Source organism: Odontesthes bonariensis, chromosome 13 (assembly GCF_027942865.1).
Source record: "Odontesthes bonariensis isolate fOdoBon6 chromosome 13, fOdoBon6.hap1, whole genome shotgun sequence".
Lineage (NCBI taxonomy): Eukaryota > Metazoa > Chordata > Actinopteri > Atheriniformes > Atherinopsidae > Odontesthes > Odontesthes bonariensis.
In genome coordinates, this window is record NC_134518.1 from 19,315,747 (window position 1) to 19,331,470 (window position 15,724).

The 15,724-nt window shown below is 39.7% G+C and overlaps 4 protein-coding genes across 4 annotated transcripts; all 4 read left to right on the forward strand.

The window, feature by feature from the left end:
* The first annotated feature begins 3,185 nt into the window (after window positions 1–3,185).
* On the forward strand, window positions 3,186–5,736 carry pcdhb (protocadherin b). Its single transcript, XM_075480496.1, has one exon. The coding sequence runs from the start codon at window positions 3,349–3,351 to the stop codon at window positions 5,734–5,736; it is 2,388 nt and encodes a 795-aa protein (XP_075336611.1). The 5' UTR covers window positions 3,186–3,348.
* Window positions 5,737–6,264: 528 nt separating this feature from the next.
* Window positions 6,265–8,640, forward strand: LOC142397153 (protocadherin alpha-C2-like). The gene has a single exon (XM_075480497.1). The coding sequence runs from the start codon at window positions 6,340–6,342 to the stop codon at window positions 8,638–8,640; it is 2,301 nt and encodes a 766-aa protein (XP_075336612.1). The 5' UTR covers window positions 6,265–6,339.
* A 503-nt stretch (window positions 8,641–9,143) lies between these two features.
* LOC142397154 (protocadherin alpha-C2-like) lies at window positions 9,144–11,564 on the forward strand. The gene has a single exon (XM_075480498.1). The coding sequence runs from the start codon at window positions 9,144–9,146 to the stop codon at window positions 11,562–11,564; it is 2,421 nt and encodes an 806-aa protein (XP_075336613.1).
* A 1,261-nt stretch (window positions 11,565–12,825) lies between these two features.
* Window positions 12,826–15,646, forward strand: LOC142397302 (protocadherin alpha-C2-like). The gene has a single exon (XM_075480647.1). It carries the CDS (start codon window positions 12,997–12,999, stop codon window positions 15,607–15,609), a length of 2,613 nt encoding a protein of 870 aa, XP_075336762.1. The 5' UTR covers window positions 12,826–12,996; the 3' UTR covers window positions 15,610–15,646.
* Window positions 15,647–15,724: the final 78 nt, after the last annotated feature.

A 15,724-nucleotide genomic window follows, 5' to 3' on the forward strand; every position in this document is an offset into this window, starting at 1 on the left:
CAGACTAACCTTCTCTGCAGTAAGGTGATCCACTGGGATGACTGAAGGGGCAGCCATATTTAGGTCAGCTTGGCTTCTTTTTTTCAGAAGAATGAGAAATTGCCCAGTTTAAACAGGAGTTTAAGAGATTTCTAGTAGAACTAAGAACCTAAGAATACAAATATGTAAATATAAAAAAAAAACACCAGTTCAATGGCTGTAAAATAGGAGTAGGCACACTTATTTTTTTGTTTATTTGAACTCTCTGGATGGTGAAAATAATTAAATGTCTCTGTGAAAGTAAATGTCATTAAAGATATCACACAGTCTGAAACTTGTCACATCCCTTTGTCCAAGTCATTCGCACTGGGAGCTGTCCGATGACGTGGTGCTGAAATGACGGTGACAGTGGTCTTTTCTATCAATGTATAAGGTCATCCACCAGAGGGCGCACCAAACGGTACTCAATACATACTGATATGTATTAGTACACCGCACAACACCGCACACACAATAAAATGTTTTCTTTTTTTTTTGTCAGGCCTGTGGTGGATGAATTATTCATATAATTTATAGCTTCAGCAAACCAAATAATAATAAAAATAGTTACAAAAGCAAATTTAAAAAAAATGCTTTGAATGCACAGGTCATATTTAAACTTCTTAAATAATTTAAATACTGTTGGCCATGTTAATCTATAATAATGTCTATATTATTTGAAGTGATACATCGAAGTGGTGCATTGTAGTAGCATCTTAATCTGTAAATTAACAAATAACATCAGTTATATACATACATATTTGGGTTTGGGGCTCAGGTTGATTAAATAGTATCCTTTTTTGTCGAGAGAGCGTACTTGTGACAAATTTGAAACCCTTTAAAAATGTACATAGAGTAAATAAGTTTAAAGTAATAAATACATTACATGTATTTAAATGCATGTATTTAATACGCATGTTTTGTTACCTCAGATTAGTCATTTGTTTACACAAAAGTTACGTGCTCAGAACTGAAACGTGACTTTGTCATTATTATCTCTAACAAATAATCAGAACACCTTTTTAGAAGAAGCTGCGCATTTGATGTTTCAACTTTGTTTCAACATTTCTCCAGCAGATGGCATCGTTGAGTAAGAATCACTTAATACCAAATAAAGAATCATTTGAATGGAGGAGTCATATTTATAACATTTATAACATTCAATTGGGAGTTGAGACATGTAAATCAGAACAATATCACAAAAAGGAGACTATGGCTTAAAGCCTTTGGGGGGAACAACAGCAACGACAAAAGGAAAAAAGAGGGAAGCTAGAGGGGGAGAGAAACCCATCTCCTTTTCTTTTGTCTTTGTATTTGAAACCATTAAACAGACTCAAAACAGACTGCAAAAACACAAAACCAGTGTAATTTACTGTCTAATATTTCGATTAAGTTTGTGTTTCTTTATGAGTACCAAATTGTGAATGAAAATAAAGTACTACTTGTTTGGATGAAATCATACAGACTGCTCTCTCTTATTCCTTCTGTAAGATATGTGAATGCTCCTTATAGGGTTGCCTATAGCCTCTTAAGATAATTTCTTAAAACTCTGGATATTTAGCTTGTTGCCATGCAACAGAATTCATTTGGGAGCAATTAGCTGCCCCATAAGAATTTGATGTGGGATGTTGCCAGAGTTCAAGAAGGGTCACCATAAGGAAATATAAATCTTGCTGTTAAAGAATTTGATTAATTATTTATAGATTTGACTTGTAATTGTGGAAGGTTTCACTGAAATCTGACTAAAGAGTATATTATGGTTATTGGTCCGTATCAAAGAACTTATCAAAGGTTATATTATTACTCATATCAATGAATAGCCATATACAACATAATATTATGGCTCCTTCTTGCCAAAATTGCGACAAAATTAATTAAAAGTTAGAATGTTAGATAAAAAAACGTCAGTTATATTAGTTTATGACCTCATTGATTATTGACTGACCAGGTAGTATATTGCAAAGATTAAGGGACGTAAATTTATTATAGAATATAAAACCTAGATCACTATATTATCCCTCAAGTTAATGCTATTTTAAAAAGTATACTAAGCAATGAAGCAGCATTTTGTTATCCTTACATTTAGTGTATTATTATTATTATTATTATTTAGTAATAAGAACAATTTCTCTCTCTTCTTTCATTGTTTGGCAAGTTGCTTATGAACAATGCTTTTTTGTGCAACATGCATGTGTAAAAATACGTGCCCATTTCAAATAATACATTTCTTAATCTTGCTTTGCTATAAGGGCACACCATCTGTCCCACATCTGGTCAAAACGTACCAACAACATTCAGGTTAACAGTATAGCAGAAGGATTGGAATATCACTGTAAACCTTTTGTTTAAAAAATTGTAAAAGTAAGTCAGCCCTACTGACAATAGAGAGCAACGTATAATGAATACAGTACAAAGATTAGGTTTTACATGTAAAATGAGCACGAGCCAATAACTGGTGCACCTCTGAACTTGTGGCTGAAGTTGCAAAAATGACAACCAGTTTCCCAAATGTTGTCTTATGTGGATAAGTTATTTACATGATATATATATACAGTATATATGTGAGGGTGTACAATGTCAAGAACAGATTCATATAACATTCATATGTATTGCAAATCATTTGACTTACATAGTTAATGAACAATATCAGATTTTTTGACTTGAGAGTGTCTAAATGAAAAACAGAACATGGAGGAGAAGCTGAAACTTTTAGAAGCGCTCTAAAAATAAAGGACAGTTGATCTCTTTTCTTTTAACAATAAGATGTGTGAAAAGAGGCATATTTTTTACGATAGCAGAAATGGCTTCGGAGCGCTGTGAGCCGTAACGCTGTGAGTTTTGAGGCACCAGTGAAATCGCAACTTTTCAACACACGAGCAAATGTTATGAATTTAGAAACCACGTGTTGTGAATACCAAAGCACGACATTTTGTGACAGGGATCGTGTCAGCACACAGAACCCTGGTTAGGGAAGTCTGACGAAACAAAGACAACGACACAAGTGGACCCCGATGCATGTCACTGTCCTGTGAGTTTAAGACACAAAGCTGATTAAAAAATAACACAACATTACTGTATGTGCAGTGTGAGTCACATGGTGTCACTGTTGACCACTAAAGCATTATGCAGCTCTTCTCTCGAAATCATGACACACCTCTTTGGGTGTGTAGAACCCACAGCTTTCTGGATAACATGCTTTTTATTCTCAAGCACTCTTATTTTTTTCGCACATTTTTCATAATAATCTATTTTTCAAAACTTTAAAATCAACAAAAGATCGAACGCTTTCAGCCTCTGAAACATATCTATATTTTCCCTGCAGAAGAAAGGATGACATTCTGGGTCGCTGTCTTTGTCTTGGCTGCAGTGTGGCCCAGAGCTTTTTGTGTGACACGGTACTCCATAGCCGAGGAGATGGAGATGGGCTCTGTTGTGGCTAATCTGGCTGCGGACTTGGGACTTGAACCTGGAGGTTTGTCACAACGAGAGGTAAAGCTCGATATTTTCACCAACAGAAAATATCTAGATTTTAACAAAAAGACAGGAGAACTTTACATTGTGGAAAAAATGGACAGGGAATATCTTTGTCCGGCAAAGCCCTCATCCTGTTTTTTAAAGCTTGATTTCATCATAGAAAGCCCCTTACGCATCTTCAATATTGAGCTTGGAATAACAGATATAAATGATAACGCTCCACATTTTCGACGAGACCGAGTAGAGCTCGACGTTTCAGAGTCCGCAACACCGGGAGAAAGGTTCTCTCTGCCAAATGCTGTAGATCCAGATGTTGGCATCAATACAATTAAAACATACAAACTCAGCGCCAGCGGACATTTCACCATTGAAATTCAGACCGGCAGTGACGGTACTCAATATGTGGATTTGGTATTGACCAAATCTTTAGACAGAGAGGAGAATGCTGTTCATAATTTAATATTGACTGCTGTGGATGGAGGTGTCCCTGTGCGCTCTGGCACTGCCAATATTATAGTTAGAGTACAAGACACTAATGACAATCCTCCTAGGTTTGACAAGCAGACCTACACGATTGACATGACAGAAAACACCCCGATAGGAACATTGGTGATGAAGCTTAACGCTACAGATCTTGACGAGGGTCAGAATTCAGAGATACTGTACTCATTCACTCTTTACACGTCAGAAAAAACACAAGGGGTTTTTGCACTGAATCCTAAAACTGGGGATATAACCGTAAAGGGAACAATAGATTATGAAGACATGAAATTTTATGAGATGCATATTGAGGCCAGAGATAAAGGGACGCAACCCCTACTGGGGCACTGTAAAGTAGTCGTTCACGTGACAGATATGAATGATAATTATCCAGAAATAACTATACAGTCTGTGAAAAATACAGTAGCCGAAAATATACCAGTAGGAAGTGTCATTGCGCTTGTAGGAATAAGTGACATAGATACTGGAGATAATGGAAAAGTCAGTTTATCTATACATCAGTCTATGCCTTTTATGCTTAACAAATCATCAGATAGACCCGCACATTACAAGCTCATAGTGTCTGAGCCCTTGGATCGTGAAACTGTACATGAATATGACGTCACATTGGTTGTGACAGATTCAGGCACGCCCCCATTGTCTGACAATGAAACAGTAACAGTGCATCTATTAGATGTTAATGACAACGCGCCACAGTTTGCTCAGTCATTTTATACAATACGCGTGAAGGAGAATAATGCACCTGGGGCCTTGCTCAGCTCACTCACTGCGTTTGACCCTGACCTCCATGAAAACCAGTATCTAGTTTACTTCATAATAGAGAAAGAGATTGCCAACACCTCCATGTCCATGCTGTTCTCCATCAATCCAGAGAACGGTAATCTGTACGCACTGAAAACCTTTGACTATGAGATTGAGAGGGAGTTTCTTTTCCACATCGAGGCCAGAGACTCTGGCTCTCCTCCACTCACCAGTAACGTGACCGTCCACATCATTATTGTGGACCAGAATGACAACGCTCCAGTGATTGTTTCTCCGTGGCGCGCGCACGGCTCGCTGGTGGAGGAAAAGATCCCCAGATCCACTGATAAAGGCTCCCTGGTTGCCAAGGTGATAGCCTTAGACACAGACTCTGTGCACAACTCTCGGATTACCTACCAGTTTCTACAGGTTACTGATGCCACCTTGTTCAGTCTGGACCAATACAACGGAGAGATCCGGACTATGAGGATGTTCAGTTACAAAGATTCGCGTCACCACAGACTGGTTGTTGTTGCCAAGGACAACGGGGAGCCTGCTCTCTCTGCTACAGTCACCATCAAGCTGTCCACAATAGAGACTGTCATGAAGGCCTACTCTGACATGACTGAGGTTCCTCTGGAATATGACATCTTTTCAGATCTGAACCTGTATTTGGTCATCGGTCTGGGCTCTGTGTCATTTCTCCTGCTGATCACCATATTGGTCACCATCGTGATCAAGTGTCAGAACCCCAAACCCAGCAAAGCGGCTCCACCCAGCAGGAACAGTGTGATCAGTGAGAGGAACTCCACCATCGCAGACTCCACTCTGGTCTCCAACGATGCCTACTGGTACAGTCTGTTTCTAGCAGAGACCAGGAAAGGAAAGATGGTGGTTAGACAGCCTATGCCAAAAGGCTCCAGATACATCGTGTCCAGTTTACCAAGAGGGACAGGACTGACTGACACCAGCGACTCAGCAGCTTCAACTCTGCAGGTATGAATCCAATGCATACTTTTGCTTTTATGTGTATCATTCGTGTGCAGTATATTCTTCTCTATCTACTTTTACACCCTAGAATTTTTCAGGTGGCTAAGCTTCATCACTGGGGCTGGTTAAGGGCTGCATAAATGTGAAAACATTTTGCAACAACTTGAAATTGGAACTTCAATTGAAAGAAAAATCACATTTCAGAGGTATGCTGTTTAAATCAGTTCAAAGTTTCAGGCAAAAATCTTATAGGTGGCGCTATTCTATCAGTAATATGATCGTCCATCAACACTGTGACAGAATCTCCCTGTTTTCGGGGTTAATGAAGAGACAACTGGACAGCTCCGTGGTGCGGAAAAACGACTGCGAAAACACGCAAGCCCATTTTACTGCTGCATGATCAGTCGAATGTTATTCTTGGGATAAAGGACAAAAAAAAAATCAAAGGAAACGTTTATAATACCGATTGATGCGTTGCAAACCCCGTACACAACAATCGGTCCCGTTGCAACAATGGAGACAAGCAAAAGGTATGTTTCGTTCGTTATACTTATTCATTTTTCGTTTGTGAGCAAAATATCAACCTCCGTTACCCATTACTCCATACCCGAGGAAATGAAAGAAGGATCAGTCGTTGCAAACCTCGCTAACGATCTCAGTTTGGACGTTAAAACGCTAAATCAGAGGAAGATGCGTCTTGACATCATCGCAAACAAAAAATATCTGAATGTGAACAAAGAGACTGGTGAGCTGTACGTTGTGGAGAAGATTGACAGAGAACACATTTGTAACACAAAATCATCAGCTTCTTGTTATCTAAGACTGGAGGTAATACTAGAAAACCCTTTACGAATTTTCAATATAGAGGTAGAAATTTTGGACATAAACGACAACGCCCCACAATTTCGAAGAGACGCCATTCATCTAGATATATCTGAAGCAACACCAAAGGGAGAAAGGTTTTCACTTAGTAATGCAGTCGATCCTGATGTTGGATCGAACTCAGTTAAAACATATATTCTGAGTGAAAGCCAATATTTTAACATTGAGGTTCAAACTGGAAGAGAAGGCACGAAGTTTGCTGATTTAATCCTGACAAAGATTTTAGATCGAGAGGAGCAGGCTGTTCATAATTTAATACTGACAGCAGTAGATGGAGGAACCCCTGCTCGATCTGGCACAGCCAGCGTTATTGTTCATGTCTTGGACACAAATGATAATTCTCCTGCTTTTGAAAAAGTCAACCTTAGTGTAAAAATAATGGAAAATTCTCCTATTGGAAGCCTTGTTATTGATCTTAATGCAACAGACTCAGATGAAGGCTCAAATGCTGATATAACATACTCATATAGTTTATATACATCAGAAAAAACACAAGAAACGTTTTATCTGAATCCTAAAACAGGTGAAATTACTGTCAAAGGAATGTTGAACTATGAGGATTTCAGGATTTTTGATATGGAAGTTATAGCAACAGACAAAGGAGCCAACAGTTTATCCGGACAATGTACCATAAAGATTCTAGTTGAAGACATGAATGACAACCACCCAGAAATATCTATTAAATCATTTCAGAGTCCAGTCAGTGAAAACATAGAGTTAGACACAGTGATAGCTGTAGTTAGTGTCAGTGATAAAGACTCAGGTGACAATGGAGTGGTTGATCTTCATATTCCACATCATATGCCTTTCAAACTGAGGGAGTCCTCTGATAACTATTATGAATTAGTGGTGTCAGAGCCATTAGACCGTGAGAAGGTCCCAGAATATGACATCACTTTCACTGTCACAGACAGAGGTTCTCCTCCTTTATCTGACAATGAAACTATGACTTTAGAGCTGCTGGATGTTAATGACAATGTTCCACAGTTTGCTCAGTCATTTTATCCAATACGTGTGATGGAGAATAATGCACCTGGGGCCTTGCTCAGCTCACTCACTGCGTTTGACCCTGACCTCCATGAAAACCAGTATCTAGTTTACTTCATAATAGAGAAAGAGATTGCCAACACCTCCATGTCCATGCTGTTCTCCATCAATCCAGAGAACGGTAATCTGTACGCACTGAAAACCTTTGACTATGAGATTGAGACGGAGTTTCTTTTCCACATCGAGGCCAGAGACTCTGGCTCTCCTCCACTCAGCAGTAACGTGACCGTCCACATCATTATTGTGGACCAGAATGACAACGCTCCAGTGATTGTTTCTCCGTGGCGCGCCCACGGCTCGCTGGTGGAGGAAAAGATCCCCAGATCCACTGATAAAGGCTCCCTAGTTGCCAAGGTGATAGCCTTAGACACAGACTCTGTGCACAACTCTCGGATTACCTACCAGTTTCTACAGGTTACTGATGCCACCTTGTTCAGTCTGGACCAATACAACGGAGAGATCCGGACTATGAGGATGTTCAGTTACAAAGATTCGCGCCACCACAGACTGATTGTTGTTGCCAAGGACAACGGGGAGCCTGCTCTCTCTGCTACAGTCACCATTAAGCTGTCCACAATGGAGACTGTCATGAAGGCCTACTCTGACATGACTGAGGTTCCTCTGGAATATGACATTTTTTCAGATCTGAACCTGTATTTGGTCATTGGTCTGGGCTCTGTGTCATTTCTCCTGCTGATCACCATATTGGTCACCATCGTGATCAAGTGTCAGAACCCCAAACCCAGCAAAGCGGCTCCACCCAGCAGGAACAGTGTGATCAGTGAGAGGAACTCCACCATCGCAGACTCCACTCTGGTCTCCAACGATGCCTACTGGTACAGTCTGTTTCTAGCAGAGACCAGGAAAGGAAAGATGGTGGTTAGACAGCCTATGCCAAAAGGCTCCAGATACATTGTGTCCAGTTTACCAAGAGGGACAGGACTGACTGACACCAGCGACTCAGCAGCTTCAACTCTGCAGGTATGAATCCAACACAGACTTTTGTTTTTTTAAGTATTGTTAATCTGTGGTATATCTAATTATATCTAATTTTAGACTTAGAAATGTTTTTATGGTTGTTCTTCATCAGTAGGGGTTGTTAAAGAGCCAAATAAAAACAACAATTCTAGTCAGCAATATTTAAATACAACTCAGATTGAAAGAATTTTCAGAGGTTTCTTGATTAATTCTGTTAAAATGGTGCGGCAAAACTTAATGGGGGGCGCTGTTTTATTAGTAAAAAACCTATCCATAAACGCCATGACAGTGAACTGTTGTCTTCAGAGCACATTTGGGAAAAACGGAAAGCTACGTGATGTGGAAAGTCTTTTACGAAAACACTATTCCTCATTTTACTGCGGACTGATCTGCAAGAATATAGCCTACTTGGGATGGTGACCTTTCAGCAAAATTAAGTGTTATTGGAAACGTTTGTTTTACCGATTTATGTGTTTTAACCTCCGAACACAACAATGGATCCCGTCGGAACAATGAAGTCTTGGAAAAGGTATGTCCTATTTGTGATTCTTTGTTCTTTTATAAGCAACGTATCGGCCTCAATGACACATTATTCTATACCCGAGGAAATGAAAGAAGGATCTGTTGTGGCCAATCTCGCCACCGATCTCAGCCTGGGCGTTAAAACACTGAATCAGAGGAAGATGCGTCTTGACATAATTGCAAATAAGAAATATCTGGATGTGAACAAAGAGACTGGTGAGCTGTACGTTGTGGAAAAAATTGACAGAGAATACATTTGCCCAACAAAGACATCAGCTTCTTGCTATCTAAGACTGGAGGTCATTCTTGAAAACCCAGTACGTATTTTTAACATAGAGGTAGAAATTTTGGACATGAACGACAACGCCCCACAATTTCGAAGAGACACCATACATTTAGACATATCGGAAGCTACGCCGAAAGGAGAGAGATTTTCGCTCAGTAATGCAGTCGATCCTGATGTCGGAATGAATTCTGTAAAAACTTATCATCTGAGTGAAAGTGAATATTTTAACATTGAAGTCCAGACAGGAAGAGACGGGTCTAAATTTGCTGATTTGATCCTGAAAAAGACTTTAGACCGGGAGCAACACGCTGTTCATAATTTAATACTGACCGCTGTAGATGGAGGAACCCCTGCTCGTTCTGGCACTGCCAGCGTTATTGTTCGTGTTTTGGACACAAATGATAATTCACCAACATTTGACAAATCGATTTATAATGTCATAATAATGGAAAATTCTCCTATTGGAAGCCTTGTTATTGATCTCAATGCAACAGACTTAGATGATGGGTCAAATGCTGATATAACGTACTCATATAGTTTATATACATCAGAAAAAACACAAGAAACTTTTAATCTGAATCCTAAAACAGGTGAAATTACTGTCAAAGGAATGTTGAATTATGAGGATTTCAGGATTTATGATATGGAAGTTATAGCAACAGACAAAGGAGCCAACAGTTTATCCGGACAATGTACCATAAAGATTCTAGTTGAAGACATGAATGACAACCACCCAGAAATATCTATTAAATCATTTCAGAGTCCAGTCAGTGAAAACATAGAGTTAGAAACAGTGATAGCTGTAGTTAGTGTCAGTGATAAAGACTCAGGTGACAATGGAGTGGTTGATCTTCATATTCCACATCATATGCCTTTCAAACTGAGGGAGTCCTCTGATAACTATTATGAATTAGTGGTGTCAGAGCCATTAGACCGTGAGAAGGTCCCAGAATATGACATCACTTTCACTGTCACAGACAGAGGTTCTCCTCCTTTATCTGACAATGAAACTATGACTTTAGAGCTGCTGGATGTTAACGACAATGTTCCACAGTTTGCTCAGTTATTTTATCCAATACGTGTGATGGAGAATAATGCACCTGGGGCCTTGCTCAGCTCACTCACTGCGTTTGACCCTGACCTCCATGAAAACCAGTATCTAGTTTACTTCATAATAGAGAAAGAGATTGCCAACACCTCCATGTCCATGCTGTTCTCCATCAATCCAGAGAACGGTAATCTGTACGCACTGAAAACTTTTGACTATGAGATTGAGACGGAGTTTCTTTTCCACATCGAGGCCAGAGACTCTGGCTCTCCTCCACTCAGCAGTAACGTGACCGTCCACATCATTATTGTGGACCAGAATGACAACGCTCCAGTGATTGTTTCTCCGTGGCGCGCCCACGGCTCTCTGGTGGAAGAAAAGATCCCCAGATCCACTGATAAAGGCTCTTTGGTTGCCAAGGTGATAGCCTTAGACACAGACTCTGTGCACAACTCTCGGATTACCTACCAGTTTCTACAGGTTACTGATGCCACCTTGTTCAGTCTGGACCAATACAACGGAGAGATCCGGACTATGAGGATGTTCAGTTACAAAGATTCGCGTCACCACAGACTGATTGTTGTTGCCAAGGACAACGGGGAGCCTGCTCTCTCTGCCACAGTCACCATTAAGCTGTCCACAATGGAGACTGTCATGAAGGCCTACTCTGACATGACTGAGGTTCCTCTGGAATATGACATCTTTTCAGATCTGAACCTGTATTTGGTCATCGGTCTGGGCTCTGTGTCATTTCTCCTGCTGATCACCATATTGGTCACCATCGTGATCAAGTGTCAGAACCCCAAACCCAGCAAAGCGGCTCCACCCAGCAGGAACAGTGTGATCAGTGAGAGGAACTCCACCATCGCAGACTCCACTCTGGTCTCCAACGATGCCTACTGGTACAGTCTGTTTCTAGCAGAGACCAGGAAAGGAAAGATGGTGGTTAGACAGCCTATGCCAAAAGGCTCCAGATACATTGTGTCCAGTTTACCAAGAGGGACAGGACTGACTGACACCAGCGACTCAGCAGCTTCAACTCTTCAGGTAGGGATCCAATGCATACTTTTGCTTTAGTATTTCAAGTAACAACTTAACTTTATCTGTAAATATCTCCTTAGTTGGTTAAGCATTATAATTTAGGTTCCTAATCAGTCTGAATACATAAGAAAATTTTTCATGACCAAAAATCTATTTTGTAACAGTTTACAGTACTGATATATCAATTATCATGCATTCATTGGGGACTTCATCCATGAAAAGCTATTACAAAATATATTTCAGACCTGACATACTCTCATTAATGGAAATTATTTAATGCACAACTGAATCCAACAACAATATTTTTCACAAGTGAACACCGAGGATCATTATTTTGTGTTTGGTGGTTTCATGAAAATCTTTATGAATTCTTCATGATCAAGAGTATTATTAATTGGATGTACCATTCGGTCATGACAGTAAATAATAATTTCAAGAGAACTAACCTTCTTTAATATCAATTTAGTCATTTGTGTCAGTCATTTGTGTCCATTCTTGAATGCAACTGAATCTCTGGTTCATTGAAAATTATGATAAAAATAAAAAAATTACTAATTCAAATCAAATCGCAATTTTGAACTACCCTTTAATTGTTAGTTAATTGGTTGGGTAAAGCAGTATATCTTAATAATTATATTTAAAAAAAATCTAACCTAAAAGCTCTAAAATTAGGACAGTTAAGACAGTTATTGCTAACTTTTTATGACAATGTAATGTTTATGTTCAAGTATGCCTAATCCTGATTCTGTTAATATTTAATATGCTGTGCATTTAGTCAAAATCAACTTTCATTATTTCAGTTTTTGTAAAGTTGTTGACACTGAGATGGGACGGTAACAATTTGAAATCATAGATCCAGAAATACACCTTTAGATTCTGGGGTAATAACACTCAACATTTATCCGGAGGAATGTTTTGGGCATAAACAAAGCCGTGATACATGGTGACAAAAAAACAAAACAGATCTTTGGAATCAAGATTTTAACTAACTATTGACTGTGTGTTTTATGATTAAAAACAGGTCACAACTTTCCCAGTGGCACCACAAACACGATTGAGTTAATAGGAAGTGACGCTCAGTTAATAGTTAAGATGGCATTTGTAATTTTGGTGAATGAAGGGTAACTCTGAAATGTAAATCCTAATTAATTAAAAAAATATGTATATATATCATGATTTATCATTTTAAGTGAAGTTCAAAAAGAGTAAGTGAATTGCTTAGGGGTGGCGCTGTTTTATTACTAAAATGCCAGCCGATTACCGTGACCCGCTGTAATTGGGGCTGTTTGGAAAAATACAGGACAGCTCCATGGTGCTGAAACTCCGCTACAACACGCAGTGGTTATTTTCATTCCTGGGTGATATAAATCTATCAGAATATGCCAAGGAATAAGACTGTTACAAGAATATACGCTGATTCTGGAAGTGTTTCTGTTGTTAACTGAGGTGTTGTGACTCGCACATAGCCATGGGTTCCGTTGTAACAATGGAGTCGTTAAAAAGGTACGTGATGCTTGCGATACTTATAATTTTTACATTGGTTCAAAACATATCAGCCACAGTGGCTCATTATTCCATCCCCGAAGAAATGAAAGAAGGATCTGTTGTGGCCAACCTCGCTTCCGATCTCAGCCTGGATGTTAAAAAACTGAACGAGAGGAAGATGCGGCTTGACATTGTTGCGAACAAGAAATATCTGGACGTGAACAAAGAGACTGGGGAGCTATACATTGTTGAGAAGATAGACAGGGAATATATTTGCACGACCAAGTCGTCGGTATCTTGTTATCTGAGACTAGAAGTAATATTAGAAAACCCAGTGCGAATTTTCAATATTGAAGTTGAAATTTTGGACATGAACGACAACGCCCCACAATTTCGAAGAGACACCATATATCTAGACTTATCGGAAGCGACGCCAAAGGGAGAAAGGTTTTCGCTCAGTAATGCAGTCGATCCTGATGTTGGAAGCAACTCAGTTAAAACATATCATCTAAGTGAAAGCGAATATTTCAATATTCAGGTTCAGACTGGAAGAGACGGGTCGAAGTTTGCTGAATTGATCCTGAAAAAGACTTTAGACCGGGAGCAACACGCTGTTCATAATTTAATACTGACCGCTGTAGATGGAGGAACCCCTGCTCGTTCTGGCACTGCCAGCGTTATTGTTCGTGTTTTGGACACAAATGATAATGCACCTACATTTGACAAATCAATTTATAATGTTAAAATAATGGAAAATTCTCCTATTGGAAGCCTTGTTATTGATCTTAATGCAACAGACTCAGACGATGGGTCAAATTCTGATGTAACATACTCATATAGTTTATATACATCAGAAAAAACACAAGAAACTTTTAATCTGAATCCTAAAACAGGTGAAATTACTGTCAAAGGAATGTTGAATTATGAAGATTTCAGGATTTATGATATGGAAGTTATAGCAACAGACAAAGGAGCCAACAGTTTAACAGGACAATGTACCATAAAGATTCAAGTTGAAGACATGAATGACAACCACCCAGAAATATCTATTAAATCATTTCAGAGTCCAGTCAGTGAAAACATAGAGTTAGACACAGTGATAGCTGTAGTTAGTGTCAGTGATAAAGACTCAGGTGACAATGGAGTGGTTGATCTTCATATTCCACATCATATGCCTTTCAAACTGAGGGAGTCCTCTGATAACTATTATGAATTAGTGGTGTCAGAGCCATTAGACCGTGAGAAGGTCCCAGAATATGACATCACTTTCACTGTCACAGACAGAGGTTCTCCTCCTTTATCTGACAATGAAACTATGACTTTAGAGCTGCTGGATGTTAATGACAATGTTCCACAGTTTGCTCAGTCATTTTATCCAATACGTGTGATGGAGAATAATGCACCTGGGGCCTTGCTCAGCTCACTCACTGCGTTTGACCCTGACCTCCATGAAAACCAGTATCTAGTTTACTTCATAATAGAGAAAGAGATTGCCAACACCTCCATGTCCATGCTGTTCTCCATCAATCCAGAGAACGGTAATCTGTACGCACTGAAAACTTTTGACTATGAGATTGAGACGGAGTTTCTTTTCCACATCGAGGCCAGAGACTCTGGCTCTCCTCCACTCAGCAGTAACGTGACCGTCCACATCATTATTGTGGACCAGAATGACAACGCTCCAGTGATTGTTTCTCCGTGGCGCGCGCACGGCTCTCTGGTGGAGGAAAAGATCCCCAGATCCACTGATAAAGGCTCCCTGGTTGCCAAGGTGATAGCCTTAGACACAGACTCTGTGCACAACTCTCGGATTACCTACCAATTTCTACAAGTTACTGATGCCACCTTGTTCAGTCTGGACCAATACAACGGAGAGATCCGGACTATGAGGATGTTCAGTTACAAAGATTCACGCCACCACAGACTGGTTGTTGTTGCCAAGGACAACGGGGAGCCTGCTCTCTCTGCTACAGTCACCATCAAGCTGTCCACAATAGAGACTGTCATGAAGGCCTACTCTGACATGACTGAGGTTCCTCTGGAATATGACATCTTTTCAGATCTGAACCTGTATTTGGTCATCGGTCTGGGCTCTGTGTCATTTCTCCTGCTGATCACCATATTGGTCACCATCGTGATCAAGTGTCAGAACCCCAAACCCAGCAAAGCGGCTCCACCCAGCAGGAACAGTGTGATCAGTGAGAGGAACTCCACCATCGCAGACTCCACTCTGGTCTCCAACGATGCCTACTGGTACAGTCTGTTTCTAGCAGAGACCAGGAAAGGAAAGATGGTGGTTAGACAGCCTATGCCAAAAGGCTCCAGATACATTGTGTCCAGTTTACCAAGAGGGACAGGACTGACTGACACGAGTGACTCAGCAGCTTCTACTCTGCAGGTAGGGATCCAATTAACAATGTTTTTTTTTTTAATTATTAATCAATATTCTGCTAAATGGAATTTATTTTTATGCTTATTTTGGGGACTACAATATTTCATTATTGAGTTTAAGTGCACAATTACATTTATAACACTAAATAAACATTTAGATGCCTTATTTACTGCAATCGGTTTACTGGCGATGTATCATAATTAGCACAGATCATATTAAGCAAAAGGGGAGATAATTACTGTACAGAAAGGTGAAAAGAACGAAAAAGAAAAAAAAGTCACTCTATCACTAATCCACGTAAGTTACAAGGTGATATTGT